Source organism: Nyctibius grandis, chromosome 4 (genome assembly GCF_013368605.1).
Source record: "Nyctibius grandis isolate bNycGra1 chromosome 4, bNycGra1.pri, whole genome shotgun sequence".
NCBI lineage: Eukaryota > Metazoa > Chordata > Aves > Nyctibiiformes > Nyctibiidae > Nyctibius > Nyctibius grandis.
In genome coordinates this window covers 16,670,946-16,692,891 of record NC_090661.1, presented here as the reverse complement: position 1 = coordinate 16,692,891, position 21,946 = coordinate 16,670,946, and the positions used below count along the sequence as shown (strand labels likewise).

The following is a 21,946-nucleotide window of genomic DNA, read 5'->3' as shown; positions in this document are numbered from 1 at the left end:
CACTGAAAATGCTGGTAAGAACTGAAGAATGGGCAAACCCTAAGCTACGGCTCTCCATCTCCCCGAAGCAAGGGGAAGTGACTACAGCCTGAAAAATCAGCCCTTCAGCTCCCAAGGACAGCAGAAGTGAAATAGCTATTGACTTAACATACATTTGTACAGACTGTGCTTATGGGCAGCTAGCTGTTCAGAAGTCCCCACACGTTTGCAATGTATGAGATTTTAGGTGTCCCACTTTAAGTTGTTTTCAATTTGATTACCAAAAGGTTGTTGAGGCTTCCAGTGACCTCAATGACAGCCAGGATTAGTCAGAACTGCTGAAAATAGGCTCCCCATTGCCTTGAAGTGGATGTCCACAAACAGATCCTGCGAAATCAGAGGCCCTTGAAACCTTTGCACTTAAAGTCACTTAGTTCAGGAAACTCAGACCTGGTTTTGCTCTACATCTGCAAAGCCCAGGGAGTATTGTGGGTGCTACATCTCTATGAACACCGAAACCTTTTGACAGATGCTATGTTCTTTCTCCAGATATCAGTGTTTTGAGAGTTCACAAAGGTGCTGTGAGGTTTGATTATTTCGCACTGACATGGCAGCTGCAAATGACAGCTCTACAAACTTGTGACTGTTCCCTGAAGCACTTGTTTACAGACTGGAACAGAAGCATTGTTTGCAGACTGCAATCAAGGAAAGACTTGAATGTTTATTGTGAACAACAAATTCTGAAACAATAAAAGGAGCTCTATTTCCTTCAAAAAGGATGCTAGGAAATTCAAAGCAAAAAAGATGTAAAGAGAATGCTTAAAGCCAGTCTGCCATTCACTGCAACCTGTCAAGATTCCTGGTACTTGTAGTGCTTGTAGATATTGACAGAACATTAACCACAGAAAGTCTGCTCTTGTAATATTTATCCTGGGCCCTAAATCTGAACAGGGAAAGCTGCCACTGAACGTCTCCGAATGGGGCCAGTAAATCTTGAATGAGTCCAATGCTTAGCGTGAAACACATCAAGGGCCTCAAAGTGGAAGCGCCCAAAAACATTAGTCATTTTTGAAATGTGAGGCTGTGCAGTGTTCAAACGGTTACAAACCCCAGCTCTAATGCCCTCCGTTCCCACTTAACGCCATGGCAATGAAAGACAATAGCATCATGAAAGCAGCACTGGCTGGGACGCAGTAATACCTGTGCTGCAACAGGTCCTCTCTCTCTTTCATATTAACTTACTTCTCTCTGTTTCCTGGCAGTGTGCTAAAATATCTACTCGCAGTCAAGCACCTGAGACATGCTACTTTCTGCACTGACACACCACAAACCAACCTGGGCTGAGCGGGTAGATGTCATTGTCGGCCCCGAAGAACAGACTGCGTGTCAGCTTGCGAGGATCGACCTTCTGAGGGGTGGACGAGGCTGGACAGAGGGAGAACCTGCGACGAAGAAAGTTCTCCTCCTTCATGGCATGAGCTGTGGGGGTTTTCTGAAAAGGAAAGATAGAAATAACAGTTCATTTTGAGACACAGGAAATCAAAGTTTCACACCCAGATGACTCTGCTGCTTCAAAGACACCTAATCCTATGTAGTGTGCCAGATCTTTTTATAGAGTGCCAGAAGGCTATGCAGAAAAAAAAGAAAGTGATATTAGTTTGAAGCTACAATTACCGATTTGCTGACTCTCAGCATTTGCAAACTGCAGGGAAGCAGGACACCGCTCCTTGGTGAATCCAGGCAGTGTAACACCCTCCTACCTACAAGGATCTATCTAGGATAATAGCTACTTACTGGGTCTATCCAGTGTACAGGGGCTGAAATTCACTTTTTTTTTTTTTTAAGGTTTTGGAGTCTCTTTCATAGATGTAACTCCATTGGTGTCAGCAGAGTTATACCATCTCTGCAAAAATCAACATTTAATCTGGGCTGCATGGAGGAAGACCAGCTGCACTGGCTGCAGAGAGTAGCAAGCAGAGATAACGCCAGTGTCCCTCCTGCCCTTATTTCTAATTACAGCACATATAAATAATTTTGGTTTTCTTTAAAATGGCATTTAGATCAGCCTTGCAGTTTGATCAGTAAGATAAACCTTGCTGCTCTGTGAGGGTAAAGAACAGCATTTGTCTCCCCAAAAGCCTCCCTGCATCGCCGTACAAGAGCCTGGTAGCACTGTGCTCTTTACCACCACTTGGCTAACGCATTAGACTATCCAGGCTGGAATTAAAGATTTCTTTTATACCCCCAACAAGCAGTTCTTTCTTACCCATTACAAACAGATATTATGACTGTCTCCTTCCTGAGTTACAAGCTTTATTCCCTCCCCATGTGCAGCCAGAGGCAGGGCTCTTGCTACCAATAAGAAGCGTTAACCCTGCCTTGGCATGAGCATTACAGACCACGAGGTCTGCTGCTTCTCCAGAGGACAGTTACCACAGTAAAAGAAACCCTTTAGGGTGGCACACATTTCCTGAAAAGATCCTCCAAGTTTTCCCATCTCTTTTAGGCTACCGGGAAAGCAAGGGGGAAAAAGCTGCCCAGTCACAGTGCAGCTCAGGAGGGCAGGACCAGCATGCATGTAAGGTGACCTGTATGGCACTAGGTGGAAAATGGGCTGATTAAGGGCTAGGACATCCTGCCCTGCCCCTCCTGCTCCCAGTACCACCCCGGTGCTTGCGCTAGCCCAAATGCCCCAGTTTAATGGGGAACCCTCAGTGGCCTCTTGGAGCTCAGCCATCACAGCTGAGACACCGCACAGGGGGATGCCACGAATGTGTCCCTGCGTGAAAAATTCCCCTGCTGTGTTTTATCTGAGCTCTGTCCCTCCACCTGCCCTGCTAATCCCTGTAGAAGGCAGTCCAAATGTTTTGGGTTTTGCACTTTTTTAAAAACTTATTTACACAGCAGGCTGCATTAGCTTTATAAACTAGCTGTGATTTACAAGGTGAGAGAGAATCTGCTCCTTCCTTCCCGCATGAGACGGCCTCCGTGCCCAAGAGCTTAAGTTGATCTAAACCAGTCTGGACCCCAATAATGTGCATGAGTTACCAAAACCACTTTGAGCAGCAGTTCCTTCTGAATCCAGCTTACCATGCTGGGATGGGTGAGCCATCAGATGTGAGGGTCTGAAACATGCAAAAAGGGGCTAATGGCCAGCAGCCAGGACTAGCCCAAAAATGGGAACACCCACAGGCCATGCAGCTGCAATTTGAAGGGGATGCATGTCCCCTGCTGGGCCCGCATCACCCGCAGAGGATGAATTAAGGTCTGTGCAGTGCTCTGAGGACACAGCGTTCCCCAAAAGCCCTACATGTTATCACGTCCTCCTCTGTGAAGTGGCTGTAAGACACTACAGATTCAGCAGCAGCATTTCACTATAACCACTTCACACAAGTCTCGGTGAAAGGCTTTATATTTGAGGGCCAGGACACCGCGCGCTGGAGCTGGACGGGGCTGCCACGGACCGACCCTTTGCACAGCGTATCACGCAAGGCTGTGTTTCAGGCCGATGACATGTGATGACAGTCAGGTGAAATGAGGTGGCTGCAGTGCTCTCCACTCACTGCTGCCCTGTCTCCTGTCAATTCAACTGCCCAGCAAAACCCCCCTGCAAACATACGTCCAGGTTCAAAAAGTCCCTGGGTTCCCATTGCGGCCAATGGCATCTCCAAAGCAGCAGGTAACTTAGCTACCTAATGTTTGGCAATGCAAATAACCTTTTTTTTGCGTAGATACTCTTGATTGCATACAGCTGGGTGGGGAGAAGATGCAAAATTAAATCTAACTTTAAAAAAAGAAAAGAGAGGGAGGAGGAAAATGCAGCTAGTTACATGTCTGAAAGCAAAATATTTAAAAATAATCCAGGTCTAAATAGCTGGGTTTGGAATGCTAACACTGAGCTATTTTCTGCCCTTGTTCCCAGAAAGGCCATCTCAACTCTCCGTCTCTGGAACTGCTTGTAAGTGGCTCGGAGCAAAAGCAGATCTGTGGGATACTCTCCCCCAAAAGCAGTGATCTGGCGAGGCCAAGCCCATCGTGCAGGAAGGCGTTAAGAAATCCCAGGTCCATCCAGCGGAAAGCAGGCTGGGGAACAAGTTACAAACATAAAACATCTGTTCATCCGGCTCTTAACGCCCTGCTCTCATGGTGGAGACTCTCTCAACAGGGTAACAAAAGGGCTCCATTCAGCATCATTTTGTCTCAGCAATACTTGAAAATATTAGCTTCTTAAAAGTTACGTGGAAATCAATGGCTAAAGAAAGGAGGGAAACTTCCAGCCAGCTCACACTGATGTTGGTGGCAAAACCTCTCCAGACAACAGAGCAAGAGCAGGCTGTATATTGGGTCAGACAAACCAGAACACAACTTCTTTCAGCTGCTGCTATATTTACTATGCAGAGAGACCGAAGCTCTAATGTTTCCCTCACTTACTATGTCACATTATTCAACCACCAGATACTTGACAGAATTATTTCAGTCACGGACTTGATGGCAAGAAATCTGGATGCCTTGTTCAACTGAGAACAGCCACTGGGCAATAACAAAGGAAAAGACTTTTCTGGAAAAAGGAAAAGTCTATAATTTGCTCTGGCTCTTCTCTTACAGATCTTAGTACAAACTTGAGGCAGCTGCTCATCTCTTTTTGACCACAAAGATCAATTTGGGTAAGTTCCTCTTAACTGGGTCCTTTTTGGCAGAAGATCTCCATTGACCAGAGCTCTCTGGGAAGCAGCAGCAGCGATATGTCTGTCTTTCAGCCATACACATGCCACACATAGTGTCACCAACATCCCGGCCTGTTTTTCAAAGATCATCTAACATTGCATTGCTCCAGCTCACGGGCACAGATCCTTCCTACATTTGACCCTCATCCAGACAGGCTTATACCATCCACATGTTCACGGGCTTCACTCCAACTAGAAGCTGAGAGCAGCAGAGCCTCTCGTGCAGTGCGCTATATGGTGTGCGCACAGTTCAACTTACTTTTCCTTTATTTTTGTTAAAAGAGAAGAATTGTTGGCCTGCAGTTCATTCCCTGAGATTGCACCATCTTAGATTACCATGACATTTTTTCAGAGAAAGGCTGAGATGGACAGACTCAGCCTACAAGATTTTACCTCGTTATGCAGTGCAAAGTACAGCACAAAATCACAGAAAAGGACTTTTTTTTTTGTATTTTGGGGTGTTTTTTTTGTGCATCAGACACTTTTTCCTTGTGGGAGAAAATGTAGTTCACAGTATTAAGATTCTGTAATACACCTGAAATATCTGGCTTGGTTTCCAAAAGACATCTCTGTATGTGTCTGCATCTTTATCTATCCTGTTTTATCCTCCCTCTCTCCCTCCCTCCCAATGCCTTTTGTACCATTGGCAAAAGTCAAGCAAATCCAACAGGAGTCAGAAAACTTGAAAATATTAACTTCTTAAAAGTTATGTGGAAATCAATGGCTAAAGAAAGGAGGGAAACTCTATCGTTGTCCTCTGAAAGAAGAGCAGTACTATGAATGCAGCTATTACCAAATATCAGCAAATCCAACATAAGTCACCCATCCATAAGAAAATGAGGCTTCATTAGCTCACTTACTCAGAGAGCTACTTGTTATATCTGTCCATAAGGGTCTGCCTGCCCAAGATGGCTTCAGATTACACAAAGCTCATGAGAGTTGTAGGGGATGCTGAAGAGTAGATGCCAGGGGTAATTTTCCAAAGAGATGTAACAGGAAGGTGGTAGGTGTGCTCAGTGTTTTTCACAATAGGGTTCTTTAGAACTCTAAATAATCCAGCCTCTGCCCAGAATCACTTGTGTGAGATGGGAGGGTGTGAAGGGTTCCAAGAATATAGCCTTGTAGTAAATCTACTTTTATACTATTAATGCGTGATTATCTAGAAAACATACAAAAATTCACTGGTGATGAAGTATCTGACAAGAAATAAGTAGCCATAGAAGATACACTTCTAGTCATGAGTGCTTTTGAGCCTCAAATCTTGCATGGCTGATTTGAGGACAATGTTGTTCTGAAACCCAAATCTACTTCTAAATCAGTATTTTGGAGGTTGCTTCAGGATATAGCAGATGCTTCACAGAAACCAGTTCTGCAGGGGCTTGGGGAATAGAGAGAAGGTAAAAAACAAAATTGGGACAGAATTGCAGAAGGCCAAAAATTGCCAATATGTTACCAAACCACTTACATAACGCAAACTGCTCCTGTGTTCTCCAAACCCGGCAGATGAGAAGGAGAATTGTCTAAGACAGACATCACATCTTGATTTGAAGACGCCAACTGATGCAGAATCCATACGCTCTCTTAGGAAGCTAACCTCATTGTGGAAAATCTTCACTCTAGCTCTTACATGAATTTATCTGGTTGTTAGTCTTGGTAGATTAAAGCACCCTGAAGTTTGCAGTTCAGGTCATTTCTGGCCTTCTATGCTGTGCTCTTGTTCATAAAAATGAAGGAAAGGTAATACAGAGAGTATTGACGGAGCCACTAAACACAGATTTTTCAGGATTGCCCCTTTTGCGTTGACAGCTCTCTAAGCAGTAATGGGCTATTAAATGTGGGCTGTTCACCGAAGCTTAAATAGGAATAAATAATTCAGCAGCAAGAAATAAACTTCTCACTAACCCTGTCTTTGAGAGCATTTCATCTTTTAAAAATGGAAAATACAGCAGTTGAAAAGTCTGCGTCAAACCCCCGTGAAACCCAGGACAATGAAAGTTGTGAACTTAACAGGTTACAATTGCTTAATGGGACTTTCACTCCCAGGAGGCTTCAGGAACAGCCAACGAAAGAGCAATGGGGCAAGAATAAAAGTTATTTTATCAGCAAACCTCATGGCTGCCATTAAAGCAATTGGGAACTACCAGTGCTCTCCTCTTCTGGCACCGGACCCATTTGGGGTGAAGGCAGCAACTAATACATTTACAGATGATCAGTGTTGGTGCAGAGATGCCTTTCACACGGCTGCTCTGCATTTTGAGCCTTTTGTGCTTGCTGGGAAGACAGTGGCAGCTTTCAGCATCGGGCCCAAGGCTTTTGGGGATGGAATTTTCCTGGCTCTGTCTTCAAATTTTCTAAGTTCCTGATATATAATTACCACATAACTAAACACTGTGCAGACATCATGCTGCCCCTACCCTCTGCAAACTGGTGGGTAGGTTGGTTTGTTTATGCTCCTTTCCAGCATTTTAAAATAGATTGGAAATATGCACATCTCTGTAAATAGTTAATTAGGGGTTTCGTATAGTCAAGAAAGCTGTGCTAGTTAGGGGGGCTCTTAATTTATTCAAGGCTTGTTTCAAACAACCTTTTCTTTTTCTGGACACTAAATATTTCCCAGAAATCAAATTAAACCATATTTTGTATTCACAGCAGTCATTCACTCCAGAATTCGCATCAATAAAGAAAATTAAATCTAAAGGTACTGACATTTCCTGATTCAATTAACCCTGAAGAGGTAAAAATTCGTGAATGAAAAGAGAAGGCAAATTATCAGCTGATACATATCTAATGATTACAGTCCTAAGTATTAACAAGGCAAAACAGCAGCACATATCCTCAACAAGGGGAAATTATTAGTTCACTGGTGATTTACAACAGCTGAAGAACTACAGTCAATTGAGAAAGACTGTGAAATCTGTTTCTGGAAGCTATTCCTAAAATACCTGTTTATAAGATAGATAATTAGACAAGCAACCCCCTACTAACAGTTAAATAAAACGTGATATAGTGAAAAGTGCCTGTGCAGGCACCTAATCCATGCTTTTTGGCTAGAGATACGGCAAAACACACATACTACAGCTGACACTGAGCGTTTTGGGCTGTCATGCTGTTAGCTGGAACCTGAAGCAATGAAGCTTCACAATAAGAGTCAGCTATTCCTCAGAATTATTGGGGTCAGTTATTTCTGTGGTGCTGGCACGGGGACCTTTCCTCACCGGTAGTGGTCCCTGGTGTGTTCCTCCTAGACCATGTCCTGCTCTACTGGATCCCAAACCAGCCCCAGCAGCTTGATGGAGCCCCACTCTTTCAATCCTTCATGCACTCCAGATGAATACACTAAAATGCTAGTACTGCAGGAGTGCTCCAATTTTAAGGACCGCCATACCCTCTACTGCATGCCATCAGCTCGACAATCAGTCGAGGCTGGAAAATAAAATAACGCGGGTTGCTGAAGACACCCATCTGCAACAAAGGAACCAAGTTACAGAAAGCTTAAGCTACTGATGGCTTTATTAAGATTATATGCAACAGGAATATTTCTCTCAGCTGCTTCAGCAAGCTCAGGAGTGTGGCTAGTTGTCTCCCTTTAGCCCACACCCAGGGCTAAACAATAACCAGTTATTCTATCACTCAAAACCCCTCACCAGCTGAGAAAGGGGATTGGGAAAAGGAAGCAGACTCGTGGGTTGAAATTTAAACAGATTTAATAAAATAGGAAAACCAATATCAATACTAATACAAAAGACACAAAGCTATACTAAGCCCATAGAGTGGTGGCAAGTCCCTCCAGAGATCACAACCATTGAGAAGAGACAAGAAGAAGGAAAAAGAGAGCAGAACAAAGAGGCCCCCCCATCCCTACAAGCTTTCCCATTTATAGTGATTGTGATGTTCATGTTACAGAATACAGCTGTGGGCCAGCCTGGGCCAGCTGCCCTGGCTTTCACTGCTAATGGCCTTGATCACCATACCACGGCTGGCCACAAACTAAACCAAAATGTAACAGAAAATTGATTCTATAATTTTATCCTCATGAAACCAGGATACTAGTTCATCCCTACAACCTAACTCAAAGCTCACATGCCCTGCAGAGTCCTTAAGGCTGCCTCTCTCGTGCTGTTTTTGTGGAAGATGCCTTCCACAGCCAACCCCCAGCAATCTGCACTTGCTCTCTTTGAGAACAGAACCACCACCTCTTTCTATTGCCTTCTGCTTCTTTGCCTGCCTTTTCCTGCACTGGGCAGTGAAAATTATGTTATGATCAGGAGACAAATCTATTTCCTCCCTTAAATCTCTGTAAGGTGTCTTGATGAATGTTTCCTTTGTGCACACCAGAACATTTGCAGCTTTAGGCACACCAGCAGCACTTAGATGCATAATCTTCTCACAACTAATCTCTTTCTACGGTAAGCATTATGTACAAAGACCACAAACAGAACAACTACAGGCAAAACCAGGCACTGAATGCTTACACCAAGAAAAAAACATCCCAGGTCATTCATTTTGGGGATCCCTATTTAACTTGGGACTAAGAAATTTGAAGGTAGGGTCACAAAGGGCAAAACTTTTTTATTTGACATGTAGGAAAACCTCATCTTCAGAATCACCTCTGGTTTGGATAAACATCTCCTGTGAGCGAACACCAGCCCATCACTAAAGTCAGGCTGTGTTTGGGATCACTGCAACCTTATGGCTTAGAAATGGGCATTGCAGTAAGTATTAGGTACACAATCCTCACGTGGTTTTTTGTCTTAAAACATTTGCAATTTACTCTGTAAACATTATGCTAGAGATTTTTTCCGACTGAGAATATCGAGTAGGTCACTGAAATGAATGCATAATGATTTTTACATGAACCTCCTCTGCCCTTTAAACTGTAAATTGATTGTTATGCAGAAGGCTATTAATTTAATAAAGCATATTAAATTTCCCTCTAGCACTGAGGGGCTTCTCCTGACTTAGCAATTTCACTGATCTTTCCCCTTGCTAACTGCATAGATCATACCTCACTTGCTGTAATTACAGCTAGTACATCAACATTAATTATTTCCCTGGTAACAGCAGGTGCATGCAGAATTGAAGGTTTTATCCATACTACCAGAAGGATGAGAAAGTCCCCAGCACCCAGTGAAAGACAGGAGTGAGCACCTTTCCTGCAGACCTTTGTCTTAGTCCCTCACTTTATTTTCAGTAAATCATATTTTGCGTAATCTCCTTTAGGCCCCGATTTCTGAAGGCATCTCTACTGAATAAAGCTCATGCAAAGGTATTTCCTTGAAGCACCAACCTATGCAGGAAGGTAAGGTGCTTTCTTTGAATCCTCTTCAGCCCTTTAATCCCATGTTCTAATATATTCAACTGAAGACAATCAAAAGGTAAATCACAGCTGTTAAGCATACATCAAGCACCTGAATGCTTAACCATCTTACTGAATTTTTACTTAAAGTTTACCATTATTTGTTACTGATATCTCTAGCCAGCATTTTATAAGCAGGAAAACAATGTCAAAATGCAGATTAGCAAAGACTCCCCACTAAAATGTATTGTACAACCAAGCACATATGCAACATATAGGAAGAAACACGCCATTACAGATCACAATTGATCTCCTGATGAAGTTTTTGTAACACACTAGCCAAGAAATTCCAGTAAGGATTCACTTTGAAACAAACTCAGGAACCAGATTTGTGCCTATAAATTTCTGTTTATCTAGAAATATTTATATACTACTTCAATTAAAGTTTCGTATAGATGAGACAAGGATTGACGTGGCTATCACAGCTGCTTCTTGGCAGTGAACTCAAGAGGCTGTTGGAGATATATTTACATCAAAATTAAGGTATAAGAGCAACTCAAGCACACATACATAAATTACCTTTGAGCTAGCCAGCTGGAGTAGGGCTAACAGCATGGCCACAGTAGTAAGGCATGCAAGGCAGGCTAGAAATTGCATCTGAGAAATCAGGCAAGAACCACATGGCCAGATCATTCTGAAATCCGTGCTGATGTTTGCTACTAAGCAAACTTGCTCAAGTGTTCAGGTAAGCAGATATAAGCCACCATCACACCTCACTTGCAATACAGACAACCCTTGAATCCCTGCTGCTTGCGCTGGGAGTGTGGGCAGAGCTCCTGGCCGGCCCGCAGCGGTGTGGCAGCACATGCCTGAGCCAAAAGGCAACACTCCCTTTGACTTCCATGTGTGAGAGGCTCAGGCACAGAAACACCGTATGAGGTTAGGCACTAAAAAACAGTGCTAAAAGCTTTGTGCTAGTTAAGGAAATAAGCACTTGGTTATGAATTTCAATATAAATAGTATTAGGTCCAAAGACGACTGGACAAATGATTAAAAAAGATCCACCTGAAAAGCAGATTTGAAGTGCTCTGCTTCCTTTTTATTTCTGTTATTAATACTGATAGCTCATCCACCAGTGACATTTTTTGTGTGAGGCACACTGTGAACTCAATTGTCTCCAAGCCTGAGCATTTCAGGGAGCAAGTCTCTGAGTCCCACGAACAGTATTAATGAGTTATATAATTGTAAACCACGTCCACCTTTGACACACTTGAGCTCTCCAGTAATTATCTGTAACTCAGCACACACACTACTTGGGGAATGGAAAAACGGATATCCCACAGCCCCCCGTGCCCTGAAGTTTTTATCACGCTAATTGTTAGTAATACCCTCTGATGACCTCCCATACAATCCTTTTAAACTGTAGCTGACTACCTAAGAGCACAGCTTTTTTTAATAACCCAGTTTTTCTCGTGGTAGCTTAGGGGCTAGAGACCCCAGACTGCAGTAAGGGATGCCCTGATGGAGTGACTGGCCTTGGGAAGAGGGAGCCTGGCCCCACATGGCACCTGCCGTTCCACTGCCTTCAGGAGGGCTCCAATGAGCACAGCCCATTGCAGGGGGTGGCAGGATTTGGGACAGGCCCAGGGCCATGAGGGAAATATGGTATCAGGTACATGGAAACATAAATGAGAAATTCACTTAGTTGCTTTAGCTAAAGCTCTCAGAGATTTAAAGCCATGACAAGACGACACCGCTTTGGACAGGCGTGCAGTTATGTCATTTGCAAGCAGTTCACATCTTCAAGGTCAATTCCTGCCTTGATTTATTTAAAAAAAAAAATGTATTAAAGAGCATCATTACAGCCTCATACCACTATCTAAATCACATAATGAGATCATATTCCCTTTTAATGGAAGGATCCTACTTTAAGCTTTAATGACATTTAAAAAAACCCAGACTACTGCAAGCCTCACTGATGGCTTTCTATGATATCCACCTCTGCCTTTATATAATTAAATCTAAAAAACATTGTGCCTTGGGGCTACACTCCCACCACACAATTACGAGGAAATACCAAGCTAATTTTAAGACCTACTTTCATGCTTGATAGTGTCCTCCTAACATTATTCCCTTGTTTGTGAAATATTGCCCCTTGTAACAAAGTAAAACAAAATCAGACTTGTGTCGCAAGTCCTGTTGAGCCATTTTCAGATTCAGGCTCAAAAGGTAACTTCAACATGGCAGCAAGGCAAGGGTAACACCAGGAAAGGATGTTTACAAACCAACACACAAGAGAGAAAATAAGTGCTGTTCAATTTCACAAAGATTTCCCAGAATCAGTTCCAGATTATTTATGTCATGAGCATCCATCATCCCAAACACAGGCTCACAAAGAATGAAATGGACGAACCTAAATGCCAAGAATTTTAGATCAGAAATACAGTTCTATCTTGACATCCTGTATAAGCACAAACTATATTTCCACCCAATGTCTCTGACCCCCAAACCCATTCAATTATAGCCAACCTGGCTCATCCGCTTCTGAATAAAAGCTAAGTGATGGAGAAATGACCACATCCCGTGGCACGGTGCTCCGATCATGCTGAATTTTCCACTCCTCTACTTTGTTATTTCTCCTGTTAGATTCAAATGAGCTCTGTAAACCTCAGGGGCCTTCACAAGGAGGGCTGAATAAACAAGACCAAATAAATTTTAAGAAAGTGCATCTATTTTTGAAAAGATCCTTATATGCCCCTGTTTAGCTTTTCAGTCTTTTGGGTACTGTAGTATACCAAGATCTGCTGTACAGTGGCTTAAATTTAGCATCCACCTATACTTCCTCTGACACAGCCGCTCTGCCTGAAATTCTACAGGAAATTAATATACTGTGTATTTTTGCATAAACTTCACCGTTTCTCAGAGACAAAAGCATCAAGCTCTTCCTTCAACAATAGTTAAAAGATGGCACTGGAGTTATTTCAGTCCTAGATTTTTAATTAAAAATCTCTGTGGGAGGAAGGAAACTAGACAACCCACAAAGAGCATTTCAGCTGGAATTTATGCTGTGCTAAATGAGCCCCAAGGACTCAAACCGTGCACAGCCTGATGCAGCACGCACAACGAAACCCACTCTCAGCCTCAGTTCTCAAGCCAAAAACCTTTCCGTGCCTACCTCAGTCCTTCCTTCTCTCCCAGTTTATCCATGACTTATCCGCTGAAAACAAGCAGACAGGATAAACTCTTTGCACTGGCGCTTTCCTTTGATTCAGCCGCAGGGAGCTTTAGGCACGCAGGTGAATGAACACACCCACGTCATACAAATTTAACTGTGCATTTGTTTTTGCTGATCTCCTCCTCCCTGTTCAAATAATACTATCCCAATATTTTTGCCAGGGACTACTCCAGTACTTGTACAACTGCCCCACTACCAGATGCAGCCGTGTGCGTGCCGGGCAGAAGCCAGACAGAAACTCTTTGTGCGAGTTATCAGCCATAAGCTAAATCCCTGGAGAATCCCAGCAAGAAAGCAGTTACGATGGAGTGTGCGTTTTGCCTCTGAATTCATTTCAATGAAAAAGGAAGGTCCCCAAGTGACTTAAATGTGCTTTGTAGTGACTGCAAGCTTCCTTTTTAAGAGCATCTAATACATTTCCATGGTAATTAGTTGGAAACACCAAAGACCTGAGTCACCTTTCCCTCATATTGCTTTTACACTGAAATAGTACCAATGGTGGTAGTAAAATTCCTCCTTGCTGATACCAGCGTTAAGCAAAGGCAGGATCTGTCTCCCGTTCTCATGGGCAGCAAACCTGACAATACAGCTCTTGACAAAAGACAACAAATCTGAAAGCTGTGGAATTCAGAAAGACGATTTTCTCATCACTTTAAAGTTAACCTATACTGACACCGTTTTTTTGGTCACTGAATGGAAAAATCCAAGCAAAAAAACCCAAACTGAAACAAAACAGTACTGCTCGGCTACAAACCCTCCTTGCTACAAGCACTGACAACTGAAAATACAAGCAGGGTCAAACACACCCCTGCCTGGAGAGCCAGGGGTTCCCAGCTGGGGAGGGTAAGGAAAGCACTAACCACGCAGCACAACACCAACACAAGGATGTCTTACGCCAGCTCCAGCGTTGTCACAAGGGAGGGAGGAGAGCACAAAGGAGGATATGGAGAACAAGGGGCACCTGCAGACCCTCATCTATAGATTTATGGATCACACTGACCTTCAATAGCTCCATGTCGAAAGTGTAAAGGTGGCTTTAAACAAACAAACAAAAATCCCTGCCTCCCACACAAACGTGAGCTGAGGCCTGGCACAGAAGGAAGATCAGGTCCTCAGTGTCCAGACTGGCCCTGGCTGAAAGGAAGCCAAACACAATGCAGCCGATTCACAGCACTTTCTTTATCGCAGCGCTAAGAGCAGCCAGACAATGCTTTCCAATACAGACCACAGCAATTTATCACAGAGTGACAGGAGTTAGCAGGAAATACTCGCATTATCTCTGCTACAAAAAGGAAGTGGCAAGAACGGCTAAAAGGTGGCAGATTTTATGAGGCCGGACTTCAGTCCCGCTCAGGGCTGACCAGCTCATCTTTTCCACACCAGAAAAAAAGTGATAGACTTTAGCTGTGTGGGTCTTACAAAACAGGAGTTAGAGCTGCCGCGCTACGACTTTTCAAGGCCAACTGTATGAGGTTCAACAAGGCCAATTGTCAGGTCCTGCACTTGGGGCACAACCCCATGCAATGCTACAGGCTTGGGGAAGAGTGGCTGGAAAGCTGCCTGGTGGAAAAGGACCTGGGAGTGTTGATTGACTGCCAGCTGAATGTGAGCCAGCAGCATGCCCAGGTGGCCAAGAAGGCCAACAGCATCCTGGCTTATATCAGAAATAGTGTGGCCAGCAGGACTAGGGAAGTGATCGTTCCCCCGTACTCGGCACTGGTGAGGCTGCACCTTGAATACTGTGTTCAGTTTTGTCACTACAAGAAAGACACTGAGGTGCTGGAGAGAGTCCAAAGGGCAACGAAACTGGTGAAGGGTCTTGAGCACAAGTCTTATGAGGAGCGGCTGAGGAAACGGGGGTTGTTTAGTCTGGAGAAAAGGAGGCTCAGCTGAGACCTTATCACTCTCTACAACTACGTGAAAGGAGGTTGTAGCAAGGCAGGTGTTGGTCTCTTCTCCCAGGTAACAAACAATAGGATGAGAGGAAATGGCCTTGAGTTGTGCCAGGGGAGGTTTAGATTGGATATCAGGAAAAATTTCTTCACTGAAAGGGTTGTCAAACATTGGACCAGGCTGCCCAGGGAAGTGGTGGAGTTACCATCCCTGGAGGTATTTAAAAGATGCGTAGATGTGGTGCTTAGTGACATGGTTTAGTGGTGGACTTGGTAGCGTTAGGCTAACGGTTGGACTTGATGATCTTAAAGGTCCTTTACAACCAAAACAATTCTATGATTCTATAAGAGAAACAAACCAAGACAAATGAAATATTTCAATAGCAACTGTGCCGCACCAGATCCCCAGGCTGTGTAAATCAGGGAAGTTTTGTGGCCTCCTTAGCAAGGTGATGCTGACTTACAGCAGCGAGTGCAGGGCTGGGCATCCAGCAGGTAGAAGAGAGGCAATCTCAGAAAGACCTGCAATGCTGTAATGACGTGGCGGAGGACAACGAGAGCCCAAGGTGCTTTCTGGCAACTATTTGGTCTGTATTACAGAAGTAGGCTTCAAAGTGGTTGCTGCCTACAAGCTCCAAACACAGACGAGTTTATAAACACAAGAGCCCAGATGGAAAAGATTTGAAAGGTTTGGGAAGGTAACAAGGGAAGGAATAAATAAATATCTCTGAAATGAGGTAAGGAAGCACTTAAAATGGCAGAAGGCTAGATGGTCTGTACATACTTCGTGGTGCCTCTAAAACGTACAAAACCTTTAACATCCCATGGCTGTGCGCACATACCGAATTCCCCTACAGGGCATAAACACAGACTGATACTACCAGTTGCCAGTAATAAATACTATTGCCCATCCATTAGCAATCAGTCGGCACAGCAACCAAAAGTGCTAGGAGCTGTACAAACATGTAGTAAATAATTGTCCATGTCTCAAAAAGCATATTGGGTTTCTAAACATCTTAAGCAGTGCTTGGACCCAAACATATTTGCTAAAGAGCAACAGACCTCATCAGCTAATGTCTGAGTGAAGCAGAGAAAACTAAAGAGTGTAACATTTTAATGTCTTCCCCTTGATCAGGTCAGCTCATTCAGTGTCTTTCCCAGCAAAACTAATCTTCCACTGCAGTCATCTCTTCATCTTTAGGGAAACATATAAACACAGATATTAATGACTTCTCTCCTGTGCAGCTCACAATGCATCACTGCAGACATCAGTGACGCAATTGCTGTAAAGACAATTGGGTGTTTTATGACGAACAATTTCATATCTGGTTAAAAGTGAAGGCGATGAGACAATAAAAAGGAGCTTTTCAAAACTGCTCACTGGTGGATTCTGTGGACTCCTGTGGGAGCAGGGCTGAGCTGATACTGCTTCAGTCTGTCAATCTCACATAAACTGTCCTGACTGCAAACCTTGCTGCCAAGAACTGCAGGCAAGGACCTGTCTGATGCCTCTGCCTCTCCTTCCAGGGCTGCCAAGGAGAAAGATCAGCTGTTGACAGCCTGTGGCTCCCACCCGATGCAAACAGAGCAGGCAAAACCCATGAGTCAGCCCAGGGGAACAAGTAATCTAAACCAGCAAAAGAACCATCACAGATCACTTTCCTCCTAGAAGGAAGCAGCAAAGACCAGGGCGAGCTGGATGCTAGGCTGGGTTACAGCCCAACTGCAGATTTGTCCAAGGTCAGCTGCTTGCTCTTGATGACCATACGCCAGTTTTACCGACTGCTGCCTGCCCATGCCACCCCGACAGCCTCAGCACCATCCAGCTGCAGCCCCAGCCTGAACCCAAGAGCCCCAGCCCGCTCATGGGAGCCACCTCCGCCACCATCATCAGAGTCACAGGGAGTCAATAAGCTCAGGAAAAAAAAAGAAAAAGAAGTTTTCTTCCCTGCTCTGAAAAACAAAGCCTCTTGCAGTTTGGAAAGCTGTTTCCAAAGCAGTGCTCAGTATGGAAGTAATGATGTTGAGAAACTCAGCATTGAAATGGCACTCACAATAAGCAAAGGTGGGAATTAAATGAGACAGAGGTGACACTAACTCACAGGAGGAAACTATTAGGTTCTGCGAACATTTATTTCCCTCAACAGCCCAGCAAGGTAACTGTGACAACAAACAGCACAATAAAGTGCATTCCTCCCAGGCAAAGCCATGCAGTCCCCTACGGCACCAGCTTCTCCTCTCCACAGACTCCTTCACCTCACCATCACCTGCCTTAAAATAACATCTTGCAGAAGAAAAGGGTAATATTGGTTTATTTACTCTGTGGTAGAAGAAAACCTAAAAGTTTTCCTTAGGTCCCATGTTTCCAGATGTGCAGTTAAGTCCAATTAAGTCATGTGCAATTAAGACAGTTCCTCTCCAGAAGACCCTAGTCTGGTGGTGGCACTGCCTTTCCGCAATTACTCTGAATATGAAGTGTTTCCCATACCTAATGTATTTCTCCTTTGCCTGCAAACACCAAGAGTCTTTCCTATATGGTTCTTGCTACAAGGCACATACCGATTATCTAGATTAGCAGCAGTACTGGGACAACTCCATCAACAAACCATGCTATTTCGGGTCATAGTATCTGTTTGGAATTTTTTAAAGTTTCTGTCTGTACCTGTTGCTGGTTGATGTCCGTACTGCCGTGCCCTGCTGATGACTGAGGTAGACGACCACAGATATGAATGCCAGGTATTTCACATCCACCAGGCACTCACTTTTCACTGGCACAAGCGGCTTTTCAGGACACAGATTTTCAACATTGCTAGAACACCTCTGTATTTCCCTGACGGCTCAAAGGCACTTCCAAGTAAGCATTACTGGAATTTGCGTCTCTGCCATGGCCCTCTTACATTGCCAATATGCTGCAAATAAAAACAAAGGTCAGCAACCAGTCTGAAAGTGAATAAAGTCTTACGTACTTTATTTAAAAATAAACTACAGCCATGACTCACATGACTCACAGTCATTACTTTATAGCCAACACACTGAACAGTTCTTAGTTTCTTAATTGTGAATACATAAAGACAGTAACACTAAGACTTCCCACTGTACCTCCAGTCACAAAGACAAGATTATAAATACACGGCATATTCAACACTCACTTGTCAAGGAGTTACTGAGGCAGTCTGCAGACCAAGACTTGTTCTCTACATGATTTCGTCTCAGTTTCACCCATGTTGAATTACAAGTATGATTTGCTGGTACATTTCTGCCAATACAACAAAAGTGCGGACGTAGTCAGAGCCAAACAAAAGTTTCTGTGCTGGAATAGCTTGTTCTCCTTTCCCACAGGGAAACAAGCTACGCTGGTATAAGCATGTTCATACTGGCATACCTGAATTCGCACCAGGGAAGGGTTATATCAATGACACAGAACAGTAGCTAAAAGTAGTGCAACTTGTTTACATAGGCAAGACCTAATTTTGCAGAGGATTTGCTCCTGATCTTGAAATGTCTACTAAAACTCCTAATTCTACATGCAATCCAGACACAGAGCAGAATTGGGCTGATCGGTGTTTTAGTTGAATGAAATATACCACAAATCAATACAGACTCCTGAATAATAATAATAACGACGAGGACGTAAGAAGGAGGCACACTTTCATGTGGGCTTTCACTAATAAAGCCAGTTATATCTAGGGGACTCTGTCCCTTGGGAGAGAAGTTACCCAAGTTGTTTAGCAGCAGAGAGCAGTAAAATGGCCAAGCTCGTTCTATCAGACCAAATTCCTGAAAATGTCAACTGATGAAGCAAATCACAGGATGCCACCGCCACAGCTGCTTCTAGCAGAATTCAAGCCTCAAGAGAGCTGAGTGCCAAAGCTTTTGAGCAGACAGGCAGAAATGTAAATAGGGTTCGGGTACTTCTAAATCCATTATAGACAATTCCTGCCAGTCAACAGTTCCCAAAGCATACGGCTACAAATGTTCAGAGAACCCACTGCATTTGCATGAGACTGCGTCCAGCCTCAGAGGCACAGGGACGGAAACAAAGAAAGAAGGGGAGACTGAAAGGAGGGGAATGAGAGATGAGGGGAGAAGAGGAGAGCAGGTAAAAAAGGAGAGATTGAAAGGAGTAAAGAAAGAGCCCACACGCAGGGAGATTTTAAAGAGCTATAGGAAAGTAGGAAGGCTGGGATCAGTCTCGGGGAAGGAGGAGGAAAGGACACTCACCGCAGTGCTCGCTGTCTCAGGCAGCAATCACTCTCCTCTCCCAGGCGACACCTGCATTCAGAGCCACCCTCCCTACCCCAGATCCTCGCCACCTACTACACGCACAGAGCCTTTCTTGTCTCCTCCTGGATGCTACACTCCTCCGAGCTGCAGATCAGCATAGGACCCAGAGAAGACACCCGCACGCAAAGCCTCTGCTCCAGGGGCACATGGCAATGAAACACACCTCCCACACGCTGCCAGCACGCTGTCTACAATCCCAGCTCTCTCTCAGAAAACCAGAGCGACTCTCCAACCATGGTGACTGTGGAAGAAAATCCTGAAAAGAAGCGCAGCATGATTCAAAACCCAGCGATATGTCCAAAGAAAGCCTGAAACAATAGCCCTGACGGGTGTGATCTGCCACTATTTGTCAGGGGAAGTTTAAACTGCAATGCCCACCAACAATAATTTAATTGAGAGCACTATTAACAGTTTCATTGCTGATCCAAGAAGCTGGGCAGCACCAAGAAAATTAGAGCCAGTTGTAGCCAATTATCAAAGCGCGCGAGCAATAAATAATCTGCAACTCTGTGACAGACTCTATTCCTGTCACACAAAATCTCTCACGCTCTTTCAGTTTCTTTTTAGCGGCGTCTCAGCACACAGAATCACTGTGAAAGGAAAAAAAAAACACAGTTCACTCTCTTCTGTAATTAATCTGTAAGGAATAAAGTAAATCCTTGCAACAGTGGGCTAGTGGTGATGGAAATCACTCAGTGCATTCTGCCCAGGGCTCAGATACACCCCAGTTTGACAAAGATTTCTCAGCTGATGCAGCTGAGCAGAGTAAAAGCATCATTTCCTAAGCTGCACAGAACCTAAACCTGCCACGCAGAGGCACGTTTGCCAAGCACGGGCACAGACATCAGGCACACTAGCACAGTACTACTGCTTTAGCTTTAAAAATAGTCTGATAGATGTTATTAGTTACAGTATCCCGTAGCAATTGCACACATATTTCAGTAGGCGAGCATGCTTAACTACAGCCCTGCTTCTTCCTGCATCGTTCCACATCTGGAAAATATCCAAATGTTTTTCCTTCGTGGGTTTTCCCCATATTGCTAAACTAAGTGATAAGCACAAAACACACACCTCGGCCAAAGCTTGCTCCCAAGGCTATTTGTGCTGCTTCTGTTCTCCACAGCACGTGCTCTTCTCTGGCCCTCGCGCTCTCAGAGTGAAGGAAGAGTTTTGCAAATAACATCTACATCTCCTGATGTCACCAGCTGCAGTGTATCAGCCTGTGTCTTTTTGTATACAGTTTTACAGTGACTTGTCTGGGTTTGTGTCAGATCGGGGCCCTCCAAGACATCTGGCATGATGTGACTGAAAACCATATGAACTAAAACGTTTTAGAAGAACTCCCACTTGTTGCACTGATTTCTCATGAATAACTGATATTCAAAATGATGGAAAATTAAGAAGATAGTGATAATAGTAACAATACGAAGGCAGCATTTCCAAGGTATTCTACACCTTCAAAGTACTGTGCAAACAAGGATTTAAAATGTATGCATAAACACCACCTTCTACACTTGACAGTCCATAATTTGCTGAAGCCACAGCGTCTGCTGAGACATGAAGATCTTTTATTAGATCAGAAATTTCAGCTATTGGAGATGCTGTCACTGTGGGAAACAGTCGAAATCCCCCAGTGAGGGACCACATCCCCTCTCTCACGAGGAGCTGGGAGAACCAGGGCACCCAGAGACACTTGGTAATCAAGCAGGGGAGGAACCATGCAGGGCACACACTGTGCACAGACAAAAGTCCAGCCTCATTTAAGAGGGCGGAGAAATCCTGCAGTAAATTCTGGCAGTACCTGACACAAAGAGTGGACAGTAACTTTTTTATTCCATGTACCAGAGTTGGTCTGGGCAGGGGGCACAGTAAATCCGCCCAGCATGTTTGAGGTCTGGGAGCCAGTGTTCAGACAAGAGTATTTCTCTTGCTTTCAGTTATTAAAGGAGCCCTCTGTGGTTGGGTATTATGAGCTGAAAGAAAAAAAAATGCGATGAATTTGAAGAGAAAGGCTCACAAGCAACTGGCACTGCAAGGGGTCTCAGGTCTCCATCGAGAGGAGGGGATGCAGGTAAGCTCTTGGCTGGGAAGGACGCCTTGAGGCCATGCTAGAAGGCACGGGGGAATTCTGAGGGCACGTGAGACAAGGAGCTGCCAGGAACACTTTTGTCCGGGAAAGATTTGATGGTCTCTGCAGGTCCCTTACAGCCTTATGTTTCCTTTGGTTCATAATTCCTGCATTTTCATTACCCAGCACTACAAAGATAAGTCAGTTTTTCAGCAGTTGCTTAGGCTGTTTGGGATTTGCAGCAACGCCAGCAAATCCAACAGTGCCATGGTCGGTTGCCTCTGAGAGAGGGTGGGGAATTTTTGAACGAGTAGATGCAGAGGCAGCTCTAAGCAACCCCTTCTCTGTATTGAACCACTAAATGTCACAGCAACCTGGAGGCTCTTCACAAATAGTTTTGGACAGTGGTCTGCCCTTGGCAGCCACGAGAGTCGCTGGCTCCATGCAAGGCACTATAATCTGGAGAGG

At 44.2% G+C, this 21,946-nt stretch overlaps 1 protein-coding gene across 2 annotated transcripts in view; it reads right to left on the bottom strand.

Moving 5' to 3' along the window:
• OSBPL5 (oxysterol binding protein like 5) overlaps nucleotides 1-21,946 on the bottom strand; it is a 147,313-nt gene that overhangs the window by 63,473 nt on the left and 61,894 nt on the right. For both annotated transcript variants that reach the window (XM_068398269.1, XM_068398268.1), the window contains exon 2: nucleotides 1,315-1,471. In XM_068398269.1, coding sequence (XP_068254370.1) covers nucleotides 1,315-1,450 — 136 coding nt within the window. In that variant the 5' untranslated portion in view covers nucleotides 1,451-1,471. The remainder of the gene's footprint in view (nucleotides 1-1,314; nucleotides 1,472-21,946) is intronic.